The 23,387-nt window shown below is 42.6% G+C and overlaps 1 protein-coding gene across 1 annotated transcript in view; it reads right to left on the minus strand.

Annotated features, from left to right (window-relative positions):
• Positions 1 to 23,387, minus strand: part of SLC9A9 (solute carrier family 9 member A9) — a 771,103-nt gene that overhangs the window by 381,277 nt on the left and 366,439 nt on the right. Inside the window, 2 exon segments of the mRNA XM_023751381.1 lie at positions 8,866 to 8,971; positions 13,735 to 13,873. Of these exon segments, the coding sequence (XP_023607149.1) occupies positions 8,866 to 8,971; positions 13,735 to 13,873 (245 nt within the window).

Consider the following 23,387-nt stretch of genomic DNA (forward strand, 5'->3'; position numbering starts at 1 on the left):
ATTTGTTGATTTGTCGATGATAGCCATTTTGACAGGTGTGGGATGATACCTCATTGTCATTTTGATTTGCACCTCTCAAATGATTAGTGATTTTGAGCATGTTTTCATATGTCTCTTGGCCTTCCTTCTGTCTTCTTTTGAAAAGTATCTATTTAGGTCCGTTGCCCATTTTTTGATTGGGTTGTTTATCCTCCTTTTGTTAAGTTGTATGAGTTCCCTGTAAAATTTTGGAGATTAAACCCTTATCAATGATAACATTGGCAAATATGTTCTCCCATGCAGTGGGCTTTCTTGTTGTTTTGTTGATGTTTTCTTTTGCTGTGCAGAAGCTTTTTATTTTGATGTAGTCTCATTTGTTTATTTTCTCTTTAGTTTCCATTGCCCTAGGAGCTGTATCGGTGAAGATATTGCTTAGACATATGTCTGAGATTTGCTGCCTGTGTATACCTCTAAGATTTTTATGGTTTCCCGTCTTATGTTTAAGTCCTTTATCCATTTTGAGTTTATTTTTGTGTATGGTGTAAGTTATTTATTTAGTTTCATTTTTTTGCATGTATCTGTCCACTTTTCCCAACACCATTTATTGAAGAGACTGTTTTGATTCCATTGTATGCTCTTGCCTCCTTTGTCAAATATTAACTGAGCATAATGGCTTAGGTCAATTTCTAGGTTCTCTATTCTATTCCATTGGTCTATATGTCTGTTCTTGTGCCAGTACCAGGCAGTTTTGAGAACAGTGGCTTTGTAATACAGCTTGATATCTCGTATTGAGATCTCTCCTACTTTGTTATTCTTTCTCAGGATTGCTGAGGCTATTGGGGCTCTTTTTTTATTCCAGATGAATTTTTGGAGAGTTCATTCTAGGTCTGTGAAATATGCCATTGGTATTTTAATGGGGAGTGCATTGAATCTATAGATTGCTTTGGGCATTTTAATGATGTTGATTCTACCAATCCATGAACACGGTATGTTCTTCCATCTGTTTATGTCTTCCTCTATCTCTTTTTTCAGTTTCCTGTAGTTTTCTGAGTACAGGTCTTTTACCTCCTTAGTTAAGTTTATACCTACGTATTTTAATTTTTTTGGTGCACTGGTAAATGGGATTTTTTTTCCATCTCTCTTTCTGTAAATTCACTATTGGTATATAAAAATGCCATTGATATTTGGGCGTTAATTTTGTATCCTGCTACATTGCCGAATTCATTTATTAAGTCTAATAATTTCTTGATGGAGTCTTTAAGGTTTTCTATGCACAGTATTTTAGCTTTGCATATTATTAATTTATTTCTTAATTAGAACTAGAAGGATTTTTATCATTACATGAACTACTTAGAGAACTGAATTTGATACCGCACCCTCAGATTTTATTTAAGGTTGATATGAGAAATGACTACATGAGGAATAAATCTCCATCTTCCTGGAAACTATTATTAAATACACTGTCCATTGTGGTGTTTAAAGGCCCTTATATAAGAAAGCATGTGATAAATTGCCTTAAAATTTTAGTACCAGAAAAAAAGTTTGTCCATTTTTACAAATAAGTATGATTTCTTTTTATAATGCTGTGTTTTTCCTGTATGATTTATCAGGTTTCCCTCTTGGCTTTGGCTGCTAGAAAGCTCAGAGCTATATTTATTGACAAACCACAGCAATAAATAGCTGCCTAATTTTGCAGAAATACTCTAGGCCAAAGCACTTGAGTGTTTGCCCTCAACTAAATGGTTCCATGATATGCATGTTATAAGTTGTCTCAAATCCAATTTGGAAATAGGAAAGGATTAAATAATTAATGAATAAACAAATAAGTAATTTGAACTCAGCAGGCTTGGTCTTTGGCAGTAGAAAATGCTCACACCTAGACTGGTTTGTAGTGAATGCCTATCAGGCATGCTGCTTAATCTGAAGCACTGCTCTGGATTGAGTGTGCCCCTGGTTGCAGCCTTGGACATCTGAGCCTTTCTGCTACTGAGGGCCACACATTCACTCACCCATCCCATCATGCTGACTCCTTAGTGGTGGTCTCCATGGCATCCAATAAGAATAACAGGTTCAAAAGGGTGGGTCCAAGAGCAGGGTACAGATAAATTAGCAATTTACACATGGGCCATAACCTTTAAAATAGTTAATGAAACAAGATCTTGCTGAAATGGACCAGAAAATAGAAAGACAATTTTCACACACAGAAACAAACAATTTTTGTGTGAATGTGTGTGTGTGTGTGCGCGTGTGCCTGTGAGTGTGTGTGTTTTTATTACAATGTTCAACAGTAGACTAAAAATGTCAGGTGAGTTAAGATACTTCTTTGACCTTCCTGAAAGGTCAAATATGTATTCTTATTGTTAATATTACATCATTTTACAACATGTTAAGTGATAAAAAGGGAACCAACAATTTTTGAATGGTGGGTATAAATTGTACCTCCATTATTTCATTTAAGGGACACCAGTGCTCTTTTTCTCGGGCACACATAAATTCTTCAGCAACCTCCCTAACAACTAGTAAGGCACTACTATAATAGAGGTTGTGTTGGATGATTTGGATACAAGGGTAAGTAAGGTGGCTTCTGGTGATGTAGTCCTGATTATAGGGTCTTAAGCTTTTACTGGTGAAAGGGCGAGGGCTAGGTCCTCCATCTTGCCCCAGGGTAGGGGCTACGTCCTACTCTGCTAGCCACACCCAGGCGGCAGAGCACAGTCCTTTCTCCTCCCCTTACTCCAACCCCCGCTATAAAATCCCCGTCTCTACGCGGGGTTCGGTCTCTCAGCCACTTGGTTTGCCGTTGTGTCGGTGAGTCTGGTGGACGGGGAGCTCAAGCTAGCTTGAAATACAGATTCTTATGCTTTTGCATCGGATTGGCTGGCTCCCTGATGTGGTTTCTTGGAAATCTTGAAATCTGGGCATAACATTTGGGGGCTTTCCCGGGGTTCCCAAGACCATGTAGGGATCCTCAATCCGTAGAATCTGTGTGGCCGTGGTAAGTGTCTGTGTGTTGTATATTCTATCCTGTGTGAGCTCACTTCTGAAATCTGTATTCGCCCGCATTGATCTCTTACGTGGACGCACGAGGATCAAGGGCGGGAGGAGTCGGGGGACGCCTCGGCCCTCCATCTGTAGGGGTGTAATTTTGCTTCTGCGGAGTCGGAAGGTCTGTAGAAACCTCAATCTGAGACGAGGTGGGTCGCTCCCGCCGGTTTGGCGTAATGACATCGTCTAGTTGCTTCCATGGAATTGGAAGGTGTATTTTAGGGCCCATTTAGTTTTCTGTGTTTATATGTTTCTTTCTGTGAACTTACTGGACGGACGTTATGGAATGGACTCAGACTGCTCCTTTGGGTATTGTGATTGATCATTTCAAGGAGATTGGGGGAGGCTTTAGAGCTCCCTCAGGAGTTGGGAAGTTGTTAAACTGAATGAATGTCTGGTGAAAATATGTGAGTGTAAAGGCAGGGATCACTGTGCCTTGGGCCGCAGGAGCCGCTTGCTCTCTAGTCGAGGGCAGGTGTGCAGGAGCCCGGTGCGCGGTGAGCGAGCCCTCGCCCGGAGCCCGGCGCGGTGGCGGCAGCGGCGGGCCGGCGTTGGCCCCCGGGGTTGTGGCGAGCGAGTGGAGCCGGGCGGAACGCGGGGGGCGAGGCCGGCGCGTCGCTCTCGGGAGGCGGGTCCGGGGGGAGGGCCCCGCGGAGCCCGCGGGCCGGACACCCGGGGGGCCGGCGGCAGCGGCAGCAGCGGCGGCGACTCTGGACGGGAGCCGGGCCCTTCCCGTGGAGATCGCCCCAGCTAGATCACAGAAGTTAAATGTAAAAGTTTTAAAACGCATCCGGGATTTCTGTGCATGTGTAAGGGGAAAGGGCCAGTTTAAAAACGAGTGCGCATAGTTTTAAGCTGAACTTGACCTTTTGCTGTGTACAGAATAAAAACCCGAGACTGTTTTGGCCTTAAAAAGTGGTGGAGAAGAACCTGACAAAGAAATGCAGGCTGGTTTCCCAAGGCGATTTAAAATAGCTCTTTTGAAATTTCCCACCCTGAGGCAAGTACCACCAGGAAGTTGATAGTCAAATTTACATGTGAATAGCTATGGGGTTTGCTACTTGATTTCCCCAGCAGAAAAATTGTGACCATTTTGAAATTTAGCAGCTATGCCAGGCTTATTGGCTGGAAACTTAAAACTTTTAAGTTCAAATCATCTATGAAGCAGGAAGTGTGCTTGCCTCTGGGATTTATTTTTAAGCTAATCTCTTTAAAAGGGACTGGTAGCAGTAATCCAATTTCTAAAGTAAAGTACAATTATTTCAGGTAGAAACTGGTTTCATACTGATCTTAGAAGGCTCCAGTTCAGTGTTCTGGAGACCCAGGGTTTGTTTGTTTGTGATGAATACCGTATCTATCTAAATAAGACATAGGTCAAGAATCCTGTCCTGGAATATGGGAAAGGGAAGACCCCCACATCTGTTCCTGTCAGGCCCCCATCAGGGGACTTGGGCGGTGTCCCTGTTATCTGCTCAAGAGCCCAAGACTGTAAAAATACTTGTTCACTGAAAAGGTGTAAATGTAAATGTTTATTTGATGTTTGTAAGCATCTCTGTTTGTTTGCTGGGAACTTTGATTTGCTATGTGATATTCTGTGCTGGGTTGGGATTTTGGAATTCTAGGGTAAACTTAAAAGGTATTTGTGGCTTTTCTAGTCTGATTGGGACATTTAAGGATGGAGCTCACAGTTCCTCAAGGCAAAGATTTAATGGGCCCTTCCCCCTGCCTGTGATAATACAGGCCAGTACTAATTAAGGAAGACAATGGGCCTTGGAATCTGTAAAGATAGGCGGGAATGAAGCTGGTCTAATGTACTGAAAGGGTTGGGTACCTGTTACTGCTAGCAAAGGAGGGGCTGATACCCCCTCCTAGCGCACTCCCTTGAAAGAGGCCTGGTTGCTGCTCTGCCACAAAGGGAACTGGTAGAAACAAACCATGGAACCTGGTGGGGGCCATGGAGTGAGACCCTCGCGAGGTCTGAGAGTTACTGGAGCAGCCGGCCACCATGGGGCCCTGGGGAGAACCAGAGCTCCTGGTGTGGCGCCCAGAGGCAGTAGCCTCGGCTCCCCCACTGCCTGTGGGCCTGGAGGTGAAGTTGGGGACCCTGGTGCTCCTGCTGGTGCTCACGCTCATCTGCGGTCTGGTGCCCATCTGTGTGCTACGCCGACCGGGAGCCAGCCCCGAAGCCTCAGCTTTCCGCCAGAAAGTCCTGAGCCTGGTAAGCTGCTTTGCCGGGGGTGTGTTTCCAGCCACCTGTCTCCTGGACCTGCTGCCTGACTACCTGTCTGCCATAGACGAGGCCCTGGCAGCCCTGCACGTGCGACCTGGGTCCATCACACCCACGTCTGGTCAGCGGACCCACCCATGATCCGGAAAGACTTCGTCACCAAATGGAGTGTCGATCGAGATCAACGCAACCTGCTACCTGCCTGATGCTGGTAACATGGCTCCAAAGAGACAAGGACAATTTATAGAAAGGCCAAGAATAGACTTTAGTAGGATTTGGCTGCCTGAAGCGGCCATGATGCCAATATCATGTTTCATTGTATTGATATGTTATATTGACCTTTAATTCTCTTGCAGGTTTGAATGTGTGCTGGCTGTCCTGGAAGGGAACTATGTGGGGTGACCCCCAAAAGTAAAGAATGGCTAGCTGCCAAGAGGACAGGTGCCCAAATGGGCAGGAACAGTGCCCATCAGGTTTTGGTCTCTGTTGAGAGACAGCTAACAGTTGGCAGCCTGTAATACTGTCTTGCAGGCCTTTGTGACCATGCCCATGTCAGGGGTAGTAAGCTGGAAAAGGCCTGTTTAAAATAGAAGGTCTGAGGCATGGTTATGCATAGAAAGAAAATTTAATGCCAACAATTACTGTTTTATCAAAAGGAATTGGCAAGAAAAGTCAGAAAATCTTAGAGTAGATCAGTATATTTTTCTTCTTGTGTAATTCCTCCGAAATTTGGCAACGCTAAATAAGTCATGGCAATACATTTCTTTGCATAGATTCAATAAGACCGGTTCCTAATAGTGGTTTTATTAACGGAAAACTTTGACTGGAGTATCATGTTTTAAAGAGCCCTGTCTGAGCTCTAAAGACTTGAAGCCAGTAAAAATGCCACGAAGAAAGCCTGGTATCCTGCTTGGAAGCCCTGAAGATGGCTGGCGCTGGAGCGTCAGGCCCATGCCCTACCATCATTGGCGGTTGGTAAGAGTAGAAGGGGAGCAGTAGGGATGCCTCTGCGTTCCTGCGGAACCCCCACACACTCTGGGCCGCAACAAGTAGGAGGGCTACTGAGATGGGCTTAAAGCCTAGAGCGTGGGCTCAGGTGGAGTTGCTACAGGTGAGGGATTCACCTAACTCAGCAGATACTGCAGGCAGGCCTGATGGCAGCTGGGTGGCGTGGCTTCCTGGCCCTACGGGGCACATTAAGATTCAACCATGAGATTCCAGCAAAGGTAGTCAGTTACCATTCTTGTTGTGTTTATGCAAACATCAGGACAGTAGATAAATTAATCTTGATTTGGCTTTTTGATAGCCATGGAGGAATTTTAAGAAGAAAAATCCTATTTCAATAGAAATTGTTAAAGCTAAAATGGTTTCTTTCCCTTCCACCAGACCATTTGTTAAGATATGCCCAGTACGGGCCTCTAGCAATGGTGGAATAGAAATGCAGTCCGTCTCATGATTGAGCCGGAAGTTCCAAGACAAAGGAGGGAATGAAAGGGCGAGGGCTAGGTCCTCCATCTTGCCCCAGGGTAGGGGCTACGTCCTACTCTGCTAGCCACACCCAGGCGGCAGAGCACAGTCCTTTCTCCTCCCCTTACTCCAACCCCCGCTATAAAATTCCCGTCTCTACGCGGGGTTCGGTCTCTCAGCCACTTGGTTTGCCGTTGTGTCGGTGAGTCTGGTGGACGGGGAGCTCAAGCTAGCTTGAAATACAGATTCTTATGCTTTTGCATCGGATTGGCTGGCTCCCTGATGTGGTTTCTTGGAAATCTTGAAATCTGGGCATAACAACTGGCAAGGTGGCTTTCTGTGTGAGCGACAGACATACTCAACATCTGAGGGAATTGCTTGGTCCTTGCAGCTCTACAACTGCCCAGAACAACAGGACAGACATCATTACCAAAATTTTGCCAGGATTTGGGGTTGTTGTGTGTTCATTTTCATTTGTTTCCAGGAATTTTTTTATTTCTTCCTTTATCTCATTGGAGACCCATTCATTGTTTAATAACATGCTATTTAGCCTCCATACGTTTGAATGTTTTTGAGTGTTTTTATTGTAGTTGATTTTTAGTTTCATGCCATTGTGATCCCAGAAGATGCTTGCTATAATTTCAATCTTCTTGAACTTATAGAGACTTAGTTTGTGTCCTAACATGTGTTTTATCTTTGAGAATGTCCATGTGCACTTGAGAAGAATATATATTCTTCAGCTTTGAGGTTAAATGATCTGTAAATATCAATTAAATACATCTGATCTAGTGTGTCACTTAAGGTCACTGTTTCCTTGTTGATTTTTTGGTCTGGAAGATCTATCCAGTGATGTCAATGGGATGTTAAAGTCCCCTACTATGACTGTCTTGCTATCAATCTGTCCCTTAAATTCTTCCAAGAATTTAGGTGTTCCTATATTGGGTGCATATATATTTACCAGGGCTATATCCTCTTGTTGAAATGATCCCTTTAGTATTATGTAGTGTCCTTCCTTGTCTCTTGTTATGGCCTTTGCTTTTTGGGAAAATGAGGAACATCTGTAATACTCTCAACAATAGAGATCAATAAAACGAAAAAAGATTTGCCAAGAAATTCATGTTCAAAGGACAGCCAAAAACAGCCTAGGGGCAAATGGACCAGGCAGACCCCTGGGGCCCAAATATCTTCTATTCTTAGGGGCTACCTCATATTTCATAGGTGAAATTTTATTCAAGGTAGTGATGCTTGGTCCCCACCAGCCCAGGCTCTGGAATCAAATCTCCTAATTTTAAAACTTAGCTCTACCACTTACTATTGGGTGAGTAAACCAGGTTTATATGTTTCCTAACTTTTAATCTTTCTATAAATTAATGAGAACCTTCCTACAAGGCAGTTAGCAAGCACCCAGTGGTAGCATAGTTTACTTTTCAATATGTCAACTTTTATTATTATTTAGATTTAAAGTACCAACTATTAAAATGCAAATTACTTTAGGGAGATATCCTGTTACCAATTAACACTTCAGGAGGGATTCTCACCACTTGAATGTTAGTTAAGATGTAGTGAATATCAAGGATCAGGGATTGAAACCCAGGAGAAGCAGGAAAGGGGCCAAAAGAAAGAAATAGCTTTGACATTTTGTAGAAGCCACTGTGATTCTTCTACATAGAAAAGCACCCAATCGTTGCAGCTAGCCAAGTGCAAACCCTCACTGCTGCAGAAAGGCAATCTAATTGCTGAATCTAGATCACTGGATCTATGGCCCTGGGGACCTTAGGGACTGCCCCTTTCTCTATCAACTATTCCATCTCAGAGCACCCTATATATAGACTTTCTATGGTAAAGAGGTATTGAGCTATGGAGCCTCACGTAGCTGTTTTCTGGCCTGCCATAGTATATGTGCAAAGATTTTAAACATGGTATGGACACTTGCACATCCTGGACACTTGCTGTGAACAATTATTCCTAAAGTTACCCATCACCTCTATTAATTAGTCATTTGTAGATTTTAACATCCCCTCCTGACCAGCAAGGACAGAAGAGGAAATGGCATTTTGGAGACTTTCAGTTAAGCTGTTGTGTACAAAATGGATGAATTATTATTTGTCTCTCCCAGAGTCCCCAGGAAGGCTGAGTGGGACACACACCTGTGAGGCCTGCTGCTTCCGCAGACAGGAAGGCGCTCCAAGACAGGAGGAAGAGCAGGCCCGTCTCCAGCAGAGGGAACTCATGCAGTTTGGTAAATTTGGTCAAGTGACGAAGACAAGTTAAGGGAAACAGCCGCTCTGACAGCTAAGTCTGGTAGGTCGGAGAGAGCTCAGGATCAGATATATGCAGACGTGTGATGAGATAATGGACCCTCCCTGGAATTTCAAACAGATCAGCGTGCCAGACACAGATACTGGCTTCTCCCTGGAATCCACACGACCCCCACACAGATACTGACTCCTTCCTGAATACCCTGCTGACCTCCTGTGGTGGGGACTTCCTCAGTTCATGTCCCCGCCCCTCACCCAACAGCAGTATAAACAAAGTCCCCCCTCCCTGTGGGCGCGAATCCACTGGCCCTGTCCTTGGGGTCCCTGGGTCGCCCGGGGACGCAGAATAAAACCTTTCCTTTTCCTTCTTTTCTGATCGACTCGGCTCTCTTTATTTCCTCCACCTCCTGAGCCACCTAGCAAAGTCTACTTATTGGCTGAGAGATACTGATGTGGTTGTGCTAGTTTCTGAGTAAGAGAAAGGGTTTCAGACCTGGCTAGCACGGTAACTCCGTAAGGCTATGTGAAGGTCAGCACAGCTTCATTGTTTCACTGGGTGCTTAACACTCTGATAAAAATACAAACCTGTGTTCAGATAAAAAAGAAAAAGTGTCTTACTAAGAGGAAGAAACTAGCTAACTGTACACAACCTCTTGAATTTGAATTTAGGCCTTGGGACATGCTCCTCAGGAGACTGTAGCAGATCCTGAGAACAAAGCCACAGATTGTGGGTGAATGAGAAGCTGCAGGCAGGTCAGCACCAAAGGAGGCCACTGCTCCCGGGAAAGGGCTACTCTTTGGACAAAGCACCTGGAACACTCTTCTCTCCTGGAGTGGGAAATAGGATCAGGAGCAGTATTATATTCAGTGACCATATCCACTTGGTCTAAGTAGGGTAGATGAAAATGTATATTAATTCTAGGTCAGACAGATGTTCATTTTGACCAGAATAACACTTGGCCAATGGCCTACATATTGCAAATAGAGCAAAGACTTAGTGACCCAGGCTATGTGGAGAATGGGTTATGGAGAAATGATTAGGAGTACGTGATCAGTGGGAAAGGTTTACATCACAATTGTGTCCAGGGTTAGGCAAAAACACTCTACAAATGAGATGAAATGTTGCATTTTTTATCTATCTAGAAAAAAAATCTGAAGAAGAATTCACATTAACAGGTGTTTGGCAGCAGGGCATGGAAACGAAAAGTATGACCCTTGGGGTAGAAGATCCAGGTCCATGTCTTGGCTCTGCTAGTCACTGGCCAGATGATTTCTGAGCAATATATTAACCTCTCTGAGTCTCATTTCTATCCTATGTGAATTGTCAAGGAGAATAATTCCTACTCATACAAGGGTGAAAAGTAAAATAATACAAAGTATATTAAAAATATTTTGTAAAGTATTAGAAGCACAAAATGTCAAGAAGAGGCAGAATGTCACTATTGAGAATATGTCCTCTGGAGGTCAAGTCCACCTGGGTTCAGACCTACTGTGTCATCTTGGACATGTCCCTTGGTCACTCTGTGCCTTGGTTTCCCTATGTGAAAATGGGAATGATAATTCAACCTACCTACTAGGTGTATAAACCAGTTGCTATACATTAAGCACTCAGAAGAGTGTACCTGGTAAGCAACAGGGATATGCAAGTTTTTCTATTAGTGTGATTTAAATTAATTTGTCTTGTAAAAATCCTTTCCTGAAAATAGATTCAGTAAGGATCTGTAACTAATTCTTAACTGGAGGAAAGCAGGGGCGGCCAGTTGACCCTTTTCAGCATCCCCTTTCACTGCCAGGAGGTAGGCTTTGTTTCCAGGGGGAGCTTGTTTCTTTGGCTCCTTCTTCTACTTTGTTGCCAAGACATCTCAGGAGGTCAGGTGGGCATAGGGCATTTGTTTCTTTCACCCTTCTCCAGAAAGGAGTTCAGTTCTACATCAAGCCCCAAGTTCATCCAGAGGCCTGCACCCTAAGGAGCCTTAACCTCCTGTGGACAAAGTGGGAGGTTGTTACCATCAGGGAATGCCTGTGCACCTATTTCCCATGCACCTAGTTGGTGAGTGCCAAGGCCACTAGGTGCAGCATGATTGACTTGCCTCTGTGACTGAGCCGCAATCTCTTCTGTCTCCACCCTTTTGTCCAGATCTGATCCAATTCATGGCAAACTTTCAATCTCTGGGAATTTTCCCCCTTCCCTATAGAGCCAGTGGTTCTCAACCTTCTGGCCCTTTAAATACAGTTCCTCATGTTGTGACCCAACCATAAAATTATTTTCGTTGCTACTTCATAACTGTAATGTTGCTACTGTTATGAATTGTAATGTAAATATCTGATATGCAGGATGGTCTTAGGCGACCCCTGTGAAAGGGTTGTTCGACCGCCAAAGGGGTCGCGACCCACAGGTTGAGAACTGCTGCTGGTATAGACTCATTTACTTTTGTGTCTATGCATTCCCTCATGTCAGGCAGAGGAGAGCTTCGGGCTCAGCTCCTCCACCTTGAGCAGCTCTGGAACCAAAAGCCTGTGTTTCAATGCCTGCCCTGAAATGTCCTGGCTATACAGCCTCTTCAGCGGTAAACTTGGGGAAGTAACAGTCTCTCCCTTCCGAGATTCTCATATGAGTTGTCTGAGATAATCCATGCAAAATACTAAGGACAATGGCTGGCACATAGCAGTGTTCCCAACAAATGTTATTATTATCATGTTAATTACTACTGATATGTGACCCAGAGTGAGCTACTTAACCTCCTAGACCTCAGTTTCCCCATGTTAAAGTGAGGCTAATTATAACCTGTCTTACAGGGTTGATTAAAATGAGGAGATACACATAAAATCCCTGGCACATGCTGACATCTACTACATGTTGTTATCACCATTACTATTACTCTAAACCTGAGACCTCCATTATAATTCCACTTAAGAATTAAGAGGCAATGGGGAGTAGTAATCAGGAGCATGGCCTGTCTCTGGGTTTCACTCTTTGGGTTTGAATCATGGCTCTGCCTACTAGCTTGCATGACCTTGAGCAATAACTTACCCGTTCTGAGTTTCAGTGTCCAATAAAAATAGGATCTGTGTGATATGATTATTGTGAAAGTCAAATGGGTGCATGTAAAACAAATTAGGCATCCCAACATATCATAAATACTGAGTAGATTATTAATCAGTATTTTTGTTAGAAATGAGCCCTACCTTTTCTGACTTACTTTATTTCTGTCAATGAGTTGGAATTCTCCAGGGTTTTCAGAAAAAACCTTAGGAGTGGACTTGGTTTCTCTCCCTTTATTTATCTCTTATAGAGATATCAACAACTAAGTTATTCTAAATATTGGTCTCCTTCCAGATGTTTCCCCTATAATTAATCATCAGTTTTCCTTGATTCTAATCCCCCTGATCCTGATCTGACATACCAGTTATCATTATGTTTTAAAACAGGACTTCAAGTGTGTCACTTCCTTTGAATGATACTCCTAAAAGCTCTGCAGCTGACTCCATCCCCCTGTGTTCCCTCATCTTCCATCGCTCACCACCCTAACGCTGTGGTCCTCCCAGGCACATTCACAATTCGCCACCTTGGTCCCACCCCATTTTCCTTGAATCACTTATCTTGTAACTTTTGCCTATATTCTACCTCTCACATGCCCAAGTCTAACTTAGCATCTAAATACTGCTTTTCGAATTATTTTCCAGAATCATGAGGTTGGCCACGAGTCTATTAGATGATTCCAGACACAGTGTCCTCATTCCCATTTCAATTTTTAGAGTACTAATAAATTGGCTGTGGCTTTGGCATCCACTTTCTATCCAGCTATTATGTAGAGATTGTCTTTCAAAGTTTGTCACCAGTTGAAGACAGCATCCATGTTTTATTCATACTCCGATATCTTAGAAACCCTTAGTAAAGCTCAGCCTGTTAGTAGCTGGTCAGTCACCATGGAAAAAGACCCCAACATTTTTTTTTTACCTGGACGCCTGGACGCCTCTTACACTTTCTTCCTTCTCTTTTCCTCAGAAATTTTTAGTTTTTAATCCTTTACTCTAATCTTCTCTGAGGCCTTCATTAAACTCTCACACTTAACATTGGCCTTCTGGCTTTCCTCCTCAACTCTGATTTATTTTGCCCCATCCAACTGCTCTAAGTGAACCGCCCACCAGAGCAGCTTCATTATCTGGCTTAAATCCTCTAAGAGCTCTATTAATCCTCCAACCTCTCTGCTGCAAAAGAGGGAATGAGATTGCCCAGATATGGCAGACATATTTTCTGCCTTGCTTACTGGTCCCTTTCCAGGTAGTAGCCATGGATGCTTGTTTAGACCCACAATGACCTTTGGCTTGGTCAGCACTGTGAGCTAGTGATTGATGCAAGCTTGAAAAGGAGGTAGAGGATATGGATACTTGCTTTATCATTTCTAGTCAATTAAGCCCTGTTCTTGACATTGTACCTTCATTTTTTTTTCCTTTGGACCCTAATACAGCCAATCCTGATGCCCCTACCTACCTGTTTTCTGAGATAATAATTTTTAAGATAGTTAATATCTTATGATCAGATAGTGTCAGTTGTGATAGAACTGGAAATGGACAAGAAGAGAGCCTGGGCCCCTCTCTCACCTGTACCAACCTCTGCCTGGAGGGTGATTCAGATGGCCCCAGTGGTGTTGTATCATCCTTGAACCAGACTAACCATTTGCAGGCTTGGTGGTTGTCCATTTCCCAAAACATTCCAAAGACACAGTCCCTAGCTCTCCCCATGCAGACAAAGGATATCAGTGCAGTAACAACAGCATACGCAGATCCCATTGCAAAAGAGCCGGCAAAGATCCCCAGGAAATTCCCCATGGACTGGAAGAATGCCACAGCATCAAATACATTTGGATTCTCCTTGGGACTGTAAATGGATATAGAACTGAAAAGAGAAGAGGGTGAAGGTTAATCAGTGATTTCCATCTTATAGCCTAAGTACTGAAGTCAGAATTTAGCACCCACTTTTGGGAAGGGCACCTTCTTCTATAAGGTTAGGTACTGGTTAAAAGAGTTCAGGAGAAAGGGATGAGGACAGGGAGGTGTGGAGAAAGCAAAAAGCTTTCCCCTTCCTACAGTCCCTCCCCATGGTACCCATATATTGCTGCTAGTCAGTAAACATTTTTATATTGGAAAGTGCCGGAAGCCAATTCCAGCATGTCAGCAGGGCTGAATCATCTGGAAATGGCTGAGGGCATTTCCCCAAACCTGAAAAGGATGCATAAATGATTGCTTGCTGCCAGACAGCTGAGGGCATTTCAATCTACATGTTATTGCCTCCTCCTGGCCAAACACCTGAACAGCAGAAGGCAATTCTTCCAATCTGACAATGGATTCTGTATACTAAACCCTGGCTTTTGGTGTGTATACCTTGCCTTAGGACAATTTCTGTTAATAAAAAGCAAGGGGTTCTGAGACAAGGGAGAACTTAGTTCCTTTAGCTAAGTCTTCTCTGGCTCCCCAAAATGCCTTCCAAAATTATGTTTCGTCTCTGGACTCTTTAATAATTTACACACAGCGCCTTCTCCAGATTCCTGAACACTTCTAGATGCTGGGACAAGACCCCCAGCAGGAAGGGTCATAAAGAATATTGTTTTTTGAGCAAACTATGCATTAAAACATGGTAAGTGCATAAGGAATCTGTGGAGAAGATAGATAACTGTGAATCATTTAGTGGTCGTACACCTTCAGTGCTGCTGTATATTCACAATGTTCCTGATAAAAAGTGCACTTTTATGGTCTGATAAAATCACAGCATAAATTTTTCTATACAGAAAAATCAGTCCACCAGTAGGCAATCTGTTCACTTAAATCTTTTTGAGTATGTCACATTTGCTGCTCTTTTTTTTTTTTTTTTTTTTACCAAGGCCTCAAACCTGAGAGTGTTGATGTGCAGGATAAAGTGTGCCCTGTTTTAGGAGATGCAAGCTCCATATCATAGCATTGAAATGAGCAAATTGCTAGAGCCAGTAGTTGGAGGATCCTTATGAAGTAATGTTTCAGATTTTTCTCGGTTTTAATTTTAATAAGAGGTCTCTCAGTGGGAGGGACTGTGTGGCAGTGAGAGCAAGCCCACTAAACACCTGGCTGGAGATATAACCGAATTGTTCATGCCTGGGATTGCCCATGTTAACTCTCCCACCTGACTTTGTGGCTGGAGACTAGTTAAGAGAACAGAGAGTGGATTCCAATTCTCCCATAGGAAGATGTGTAGCATTAAAAAAAAAAGTAGCTTTATTTTTTTAATATTTTTTTTATTGATTTCAGAAAGGAAGGGAGAGGGACAGAGAGAGCTAGAAACATCAATGATGAGAGAGAATCATTGATCGGCTGTCTCCTGCATTCCCCCAACTGGAGATTGAGCTAGCAACCCGGGCAGTGCCCTTGACCAGAATTGAACCTGGGACCCCTCAATCCTAAGGTGGATGCTCTATCCACTGAACCAAACCAGCTAGGGCAAAAAAATAAAATAAGGTAATTTTAAATGCTCCTCGTTTTCCCCTGGATGTTTTTAAACCCTAAAGTAGGACAAACACTTCAGCTTTGATCACGTAATTGAATAAGGAGGATGAATGTGGATCTAGAATGGAGCCCTGAGATGTATGCCAGAAGAGAATTGCCTTTGAAGTGGTTTTCTTTCTGGAAAGAGCTGTGCTTTACAGAAAAAAAAAAGGAAATTCATATTTGGGTGTTTTGGGTCCTGGGAAGGGTGTGGACCCATGGTCATTAGAAACTTGATGCCCCAGGCTGCAAAGCTGGAGATGAGAGTTGACATTCACCAGCACATATCTTCACTCCAACGAAGAAAAAGTAGTGATGAGAAAAGATTGTGTTTGCATTCTGCCTTTCAAACAAAGGTTTTGCACAGTAACTCAGTTAGGTAAACAATTTTGTTAATTCCTGAGGCCACTCTCAGCAGATGCGACCCTCAGAACACACCCCCTCACTCCTAGCTCCACCTCCCCAAAGTATTTTCCCTGTCCCAAAGTTGCCCATATCCTGTAGCATTATTTATGCAATGTTTTTCTTTAAATCAACTCATCTTTATTCAAATGCAAAAACTTTTATTAAAGCATATTTATGAAATAATAGGTTTAATGTGCTAATTCTATTTATTTTTAATCAATATGAGGTTATATAATTATTAAAGTTTTTTAAAGTTTACCTATGTGCCATCTAAAATCCTCTGGGTATCTGCCCTGGTTCATAGTCTGTATTTTAGGACATGTTCTCTTCCTGGGCTCTGATCCCCACCCAACTGGCTGCAGCCCAGCTTCATACCTTTCATGTGAGGTTTAACCTCACTGAAGGGAAAGCCTAATTCTCCTTGCACTATGGAGACTTGCCCATTGCATGTGCCAGCCCTCACTCTCCTCATGATGCTTGTACCGGGAGTCTGCAACATGCCAGGGGATGCATTAGGTGCCAGGTGTGGGCGCAGGCAAGAAAGGGCATAGAGAATTGAAGCAGAATTGAAGTCAATAAACATTTTATTGAATGTATGCCAGGCATACCTAGGCCAGAAGCCTAACAGATGACAACTAGCTCTAGCCATGGTGCCAAGTAAATTTTGTGAGAGATACACAACTTTGAATGGTGTAAATGAGGAAAGGGACACTATTTTAGAATAGAGGAGATGGCATTTGAGCACCAAAGCAAGTTAGCAGACAGTGATGAGAAGATATTCCAGGCTGTGGAAGGCATGTACGCAAAGGCAAGGAGGCAGATGAGTTGAGGGCACTTCAAGGCAAAACTACAGTAAAAGCTCCACATAACAGACTAATTCAGACAAGGGGGTGTCCATTAAAGCTGAAATTCTATTATATAATAAAGTAGATTTTTTGAATGTGTATGTTTAAAAAATGTCAAATTAGTTTACCCTTTTTTTACTTATGTAGATAAGTTTGTGTAATTAAAATTAACCCTGCAGACCTATGTTTCTGTCTCTATTTCTTCTCATTACAGCAATCTCTTTAGCATTTATTGCAGTGCTGGTTTGGTGGTGATAATTTCCTTTAGCCTTTTTTTTTGTGGCGGAGTGGAGCTCTTCATTTCACTATCTATTTTGAATGATAGCCTTGCTAGATATAATCTTGGTTTCAGATCCTTGCTTTTCATTATCTTGAATACTTCATGACATTCCCTCTGGCCTGTAGAGTTTCTGATGAGAAATCATCTGACAGGCTTATGGGAGCTCCTTTGTATATAACAAATTGCTTTTGTCTTGCTGCCTTTAAGATTCTCTCTTTGTCTTTAATTATTGGCAATTTAATTATGATGTGTCTATGCATGGGCCTGTTAGGGTTCTTCTTGCTTGAGATTCTCTGGGCCTCCTAAACTTGTTTGACTTTTTCCTTCACCAGGTTAGGGAATTTTTCTGCCATTATTTCTTCAAACACATTCTCTATTCCTTTCCCCCTTTCTGGCTCTTCAGGCACACCTGTTATTCTAATATTGTTACGTTTCACATTGTCCCCTTAAGCTGTCCTCCTGTTTTTTAATGTTTTTTTTTCTTTTTGGTTCTCTGATTGAGTGATTTTCTTCTACACTGTTTTCTAAGTCACTGATCTGATCCTTGGCTTCCCCTAATCTACTGTGTATTCCTTCCAATGTGTTCTTTATTTGTATTATGTCATTCTTTATTTCCGACTGATCTTTTTTCATAGTTACCATATATTTTCTTATGTTGTTGAGCATCTTTTCCATCATTATTCTGACCTCTATATCAGATAAACTTTTTATCTCCATTTCATTTAGCTCTTCTTCTGGAGAATTCTCTTGCTCTTTCATTTGGGGCTTTTTTTTTGTCTCCCCATTTTGGCTGCCTGTTTGGGTTTGTGATCTGTTATGATTCCCAATATCTAGTGGAGGATAGTGTCATAAGCTATTTCTTACTGGCCCTGAGACCCTGTTTGGAGCTATCAGCAATCCATAGCTTGTGGCTCCCTTTGCTGGGTCCAGGTGCCTTTGAAATGGACCAAGATGTGCACTAAGGTCTGCTTTCCCTAGCCCGAGGCCCTGAATTAGATCAGGCAAAGCCTCAAAGCCTCCAGAGACCTGTCTCTATTTGCAGTCTGATTATTATTTAGTCTTGATTAACCTCAGGTTATTGACCACAGAGTGGGGCAAGAGGTTTTCCAACAGGATGGGGCAATTGCTTCTGCCTGCATGCTGTTTGTTATTCACAGTCTCCTAATGGGTCTTAGAAACTCCACAGGGTGGGACAAGGGGTTTTCCAATAGGGTGGGGCAATTGCTTTCATCCAAAGCAAAAGTTGCCTGGGTGGTAAAGGTCTGACGGAGAAAGATGTCCTCTGCAATATGAGGGAATGACTTCAGACTGGTAACTGAGGTGTCTGGCTTCTGAGCTCTAATCCAGAGACTCCAAACCTGGCTTCTGCTCACAAGCTCTAGTCCACTCTGCTTTCCCTCTACCAGAGCCCAAGGTGAATGGTTGCACACAAAATTTTGTGTGTTGGCCCTTTAAGTGGGTGCCTGCATTTCCAGCCATCTCAACCCTGCTGTTTTTCACAGGTAGATTTTATATGGGAACCTTTCTTGGTTCTGGTGCTCTGGGCTGGGATCCCAGCTTGGGGTTTAGACCCCACAGTTGTCAGTGGGAACCCCACACAGCTGAGATATCCCTCCAGAACTTCAGTTGATGTCTGTGGAAGCCTGGCCAGTCCTTTGGTACTTTTGTACTTTCTACCAGTCTCTATTCAGTCTCCACTTTTCATCCTTGGCTATCAGAGTTCTCTCAAGCTAGTCTTCAGTTGATTATTCATAATGGTTTTTCTGTATTTTAGTTCTAATTCCAGTTTAGTCCTGGGAGTGTGTCAGTGTAGCTTCCACTTACTCTGCCACCATTTTGTAAAGGAAATTTTTGTTTTGTTTTAAATGTTCTCACAGAGTCAATAATCTAAGGCAGAGAATTGGCAAATTATGCCCCAGAGGACTTGTGTTTTTGTCAATAATGTTTTATTGGGATATAGCCAGACCCATTTGTTTACATATTGTTTGTCATTGATTAAATAAAATGTTTGCCAAACCCTGATCCAAGGCAACAGTTTTGTCTATATTTCCTTAGAGTAAATTTCTATAGAGGGCAATTCTGAAAATGGTAAATTTAATTTATTAATGTAAATTCTGTCTTCTAATCCTTTCTACCTTTATTTAATGGAATCTTATTAAAATAATGGTCATCATATAGATATTAAACATTTATTTTGTCTCTGCTCTTTCCCAAAGATTTTAGGAGTACTAAAGTTATAAGATGTGCTACCTGCTCTGAAGGAGCTTATGTCTAAGCCAGTGATTTTTAAACTTTTTCATCTCATGGCACACATAAACTAATTACTAAAATTATGTGGCATACCAAAAAATATATTGTTTTGATGATCTAACAATAAAATAGGTATAATTTTGATTCATTCACAACAGATGGCTATTTTTTGTTGGCTGTTGTCATTTTTTTTGACAATCTAAGGAAAAGAGGTCATTACTCCTGACTAAATAGTCAGGTATTGCATGCTTATTTGTTGTTTTTTTGTTAATTCTCACTGAAGATATTTTTCCCATTGATTTTTAGAGAGAGAGGGAAGAAGGGAGGGAGAGAGAGAGACACACACACAGAGAGAGGAAGAGGGAGAGAGAGAAACATCAATGTAAGAGGGACACATAGATTGGTTGCCTCCCACATGCCAACCAGGGTGGGGATTGAACCTTCAATCCAGGTATGTGCCATTGACTGGGAATCAAACCCAGGACCCTTTTGTCTGTGTGTTGGTGCTCTAACCACTATGTACACCAGCCAGGGAAGGTATTGCATGTTTTCAAAATTCTTGCAGCACACTAGTGTGCTGTAGCACACTGGTTGAAAATCACTGGTCTAGTTTAATTGAAAGAATACCACACTTAGAACTGTATATTAAAACATGGCAGTTGTAATGAGGCTATGCTCAATACCAGAAAATTATAGCAGAAACTATCTGTGAATGAAGGTAGAGTTTTACTTAATCATTCAGATAGAAAAAAAAATTAAGCATGTATGAAAAGTTTAATTTCACAGAAAAGTTTTCTATGTGTATTGCTATAATTTTAATATTATACTGAATTCTAGTAGATGCATGCATTAACCAGTTACCTGTAGTAAACAAATTCACACGGCTGGGGCATGGCTTAGTGCACTGGAAACATCAGCTGGAAAGAGTTAAAACTGCTGCAGAAAGTCAGGCCAGGTGACAGCAGAACCAGTTTCCGCATGCAATGCAGCATGATCATGTGCTGATCATTCCCAGAACACTGTTTTTGAGCAGTGACTCTTGGATTTAAATATGTAGACTATAGTTGTAGATATGTAACATTTATTTATGTTAGCAAAATTATACAGTATTTTTCCCAACATATAGCCCGTTTACTAAAATCAGGTAAAAATAACTGAATTAATAACAAAATAATAACCTGTTAATTTAATCATAAGAAAATCTTGGTTAAAAGCATTTTAAAATTAACAGGTGTCAATTTTCACATATGACATATGGACCCAAAATTTGTCCGTTAAATCCAAAGTCCGTTAAATTGAGATCTGCAAAATCGAGGGCTCACTGCATACAGTTACAACTGGAACTTGAGGAGGGCACCTGTGCAGGGGAAAGTGGGTAAGTGTCATCGCTCAGAGATATAAATTCCACATTAAGAATATACAAAAGTCCTCACCTTACATAGTATTTTGTCTAAGTAAGGGGGGCAGGTATTGTTATCCCTCCTTTCCTTCTTTTCTTTTCTACTTTTTAAAGAAAAATTAATAAACTAGAGGTCAGTCCCAGAACCTTTAATTTCACACCTCGATGGAACATGGACAACACCTTCTGCATGGGAGTTGAGAGAAGAATGCATTGGGGGCCCACCCTTCTCCCTTGCGACTCAGTGCTTCTCAGGGAACCTGCACTCAGTACTGGCTTCTGCTCCCAGACTTTAAGCTCTTGAGTCTCCTCCTCCTTGCATGCCCATCTCCCTCCTTGCAGGCCCAGGACACTGCCATAGGCTGTATACAGCTGATGGGATGAAGTTAGGCCATCTGGGACATAGAAAGGAAAGAAGGAAGAAATGCAGGAATGAAGGAGGCTTGCAAAAGTTACAAGGTTTTTCTCAGGCATTGACTATGTGTAGTCTGGTTGTGGGTACTTTTAGGGTCATCAATCCAAGCTTGAAGGTGACACTTGTGACTCTGAGCCTCAAAGATCTGGCACTTGTTGGCTGTATGGCCTTGGGAAAGTACTTCATCATAGGCAGACTATTTAAAAGTTTGTAAAATGAAAATAAGAATAGTACTTATTCCCCTGGTATGTGTGAGGATGTGAAGTACATTTAAAACTATACGTTATCTTGTGACTTTTGGACCATTCACGGAGTGCTGATTATGTGCATGAAAAATAGACACTCAGCGAATACTAACTGTCATCATTGATGCTGTTCTGCTAGGGATTTGCACCAGCTCCCAGTGCCAGAGAGCAAAGTGCTGTGGCTGAATCTCGGGCAGAGCAGAGTGTCTCCCTCCTGGACACTACCTCCAGGCTGCTGCAGAGGGTCTAGTCCCTGCTGCATGGGAACAGAAGGGTCTTCAGGGAGGAAATGGCCATGAAAGTGAGACCAAAAGTTGTCATGTTTAGTGCGCAGCACTTGGTTCTGTGGATCAAGGAGGGAAGTCAGGTCCTCAGCAGCCTCAGTAGTGATCGGCCTCAGGACAAAAACAGGCCAGGAGACTGAGGTTGAGGTGTATCGCCCCAAGTTTAGTGGGGGACACTGCAGGCAAAGCCCTCTGGCTTCTGGTGAGGAGTGAGGCAAAGGAACGGAGCCTGATGGTCTAGGGCGGTTGCATCTCTTGACGCACAGATTCAGGAGTTGTTCCTCACTAATCCCCTGTGAGGAGGCATCCCCCTGGGCTCTGGTTTCCAGCTGTAGCATGAAGCTTCTGGATTGAGGAGCAGCAGCTGCAAAAGATGTTGTCAAAACCACCAAGGGTAGTTTGGGTAGTATGTGTAGAATTCTCCAACTTCAACCCAAGAGAGGAAGAAATATCATATTCCAGCAGTTTCAGCCCTTTGGGCTTAAAAAGGACTACCTCCTCCCCGGCACCAAGGGAGATGCTTGAACCATGAGTGGATGCAAGTAGCAGAGAAAGGAGAGAAGGGGAAGGTGTGGACTTTCTGCTGACTGGTATGGGGTTTGCTCCTTAGAACCCACTCTGAAGGGGCACTGTTTATAGCATAGACTGGAGATGAAAGATACACAATCCTGAGATTTCTGGGAAAGAGTATTTGAGTAGGATGGAACCCAAATCCTTGAAAATAAAATGACTACAAATATTCCTATTTAAATATTCCTCTCATTAATTGGAAATAAATACAGTTATTGATTCATTCTGTTCAAGAATAGATTATTCAACAAAAACTAGTTTGATGATAGCTTAGTATATCCATTCTAAGAAATAAATGTGTGCCATATCTTTTATTCAAAAATTCTGAAATGGAAGAAATGTCCTAAATTCCTTTAATGAAAGCAACATGAACAGTTGTGTTGTTCATTGTGTTGTTGAAGATTCACGATAGGCCCTAACCAGTTTGGCTCAGTGGATAGAGCGTCAGCCTGCGGACTCAAGGGTCCCAGGTTCAATTCCGGTCAAGGGCATGTACCTTGGTTGCAGGCACATCCGCAGTAGGGAGTGTGCAGGAGGCAGCTGATCGATGTTTCTCTCTCATCGATGTTTCTAACTCTCTATCCCTCTCCCTTTCTCTCTGTAAAAAATCAATAAAACATATTTTTAAAAAAAGACTCACGATAGGATCACAACTCCAGAGTTTTCCAACAGCCCATTTCCCATCTTGATGACATCCTGCAGGGAGCCAGCTTGGCAGCTCAGGTGACAGTAGGGGTACAGAACCAGAATCTAAGATCTGGGAGCAAACATCAGTTCCACCACATGCTGGTTGTGTGACCCTGAGCAAGTTACTTAAACTTATGCACTCAGTTTTCTACAAAATGAGGATGATAATAATGGTACCTATTGCATAAGGTTGCTATGAAAATTCAATGAATTGTTGTTTATAAAGCACTTGAAATGGTACCTGGCACATAGTAGGAACTAGATAAGCATTTCTTGAGCAAATCATCCTTCTGCAAATAACCCATTCCTCCTCCTCCTCCCCTTATTCCTCCACCTGCCCCTCCCCTTCCTCCTCCTACTGCTCCCCTACTCTCTTTTGAACTAAGAGCTAGTTTAGTTCTAAAAGAAGTACCTCAGACTGGATGTATAATCAGTACCTCAATCAAAGAACTGTCAGCACCTGTCTCTCTCACACTCATGACTGATGCTCCCTGTCTAGGATCTCTGGGTATCAGGGG

Source organism: Myotis lucifugus, unplaced genomic scaffold, assembly GCF_000147115.1.
Source record: "Myotis lucifugus unplaced genomic scaffold, Myoluc2.0 scaffold_21, whole genome shotgun sequence".
In the NCBI taxonomy this organism is placed as follows: domain Eukaryota; kingdom Metazoa; phylum Chordata; class Mammalia; order Chiroptera; family Vespertilionidae; genus Myotis; species Myotis lucifugus.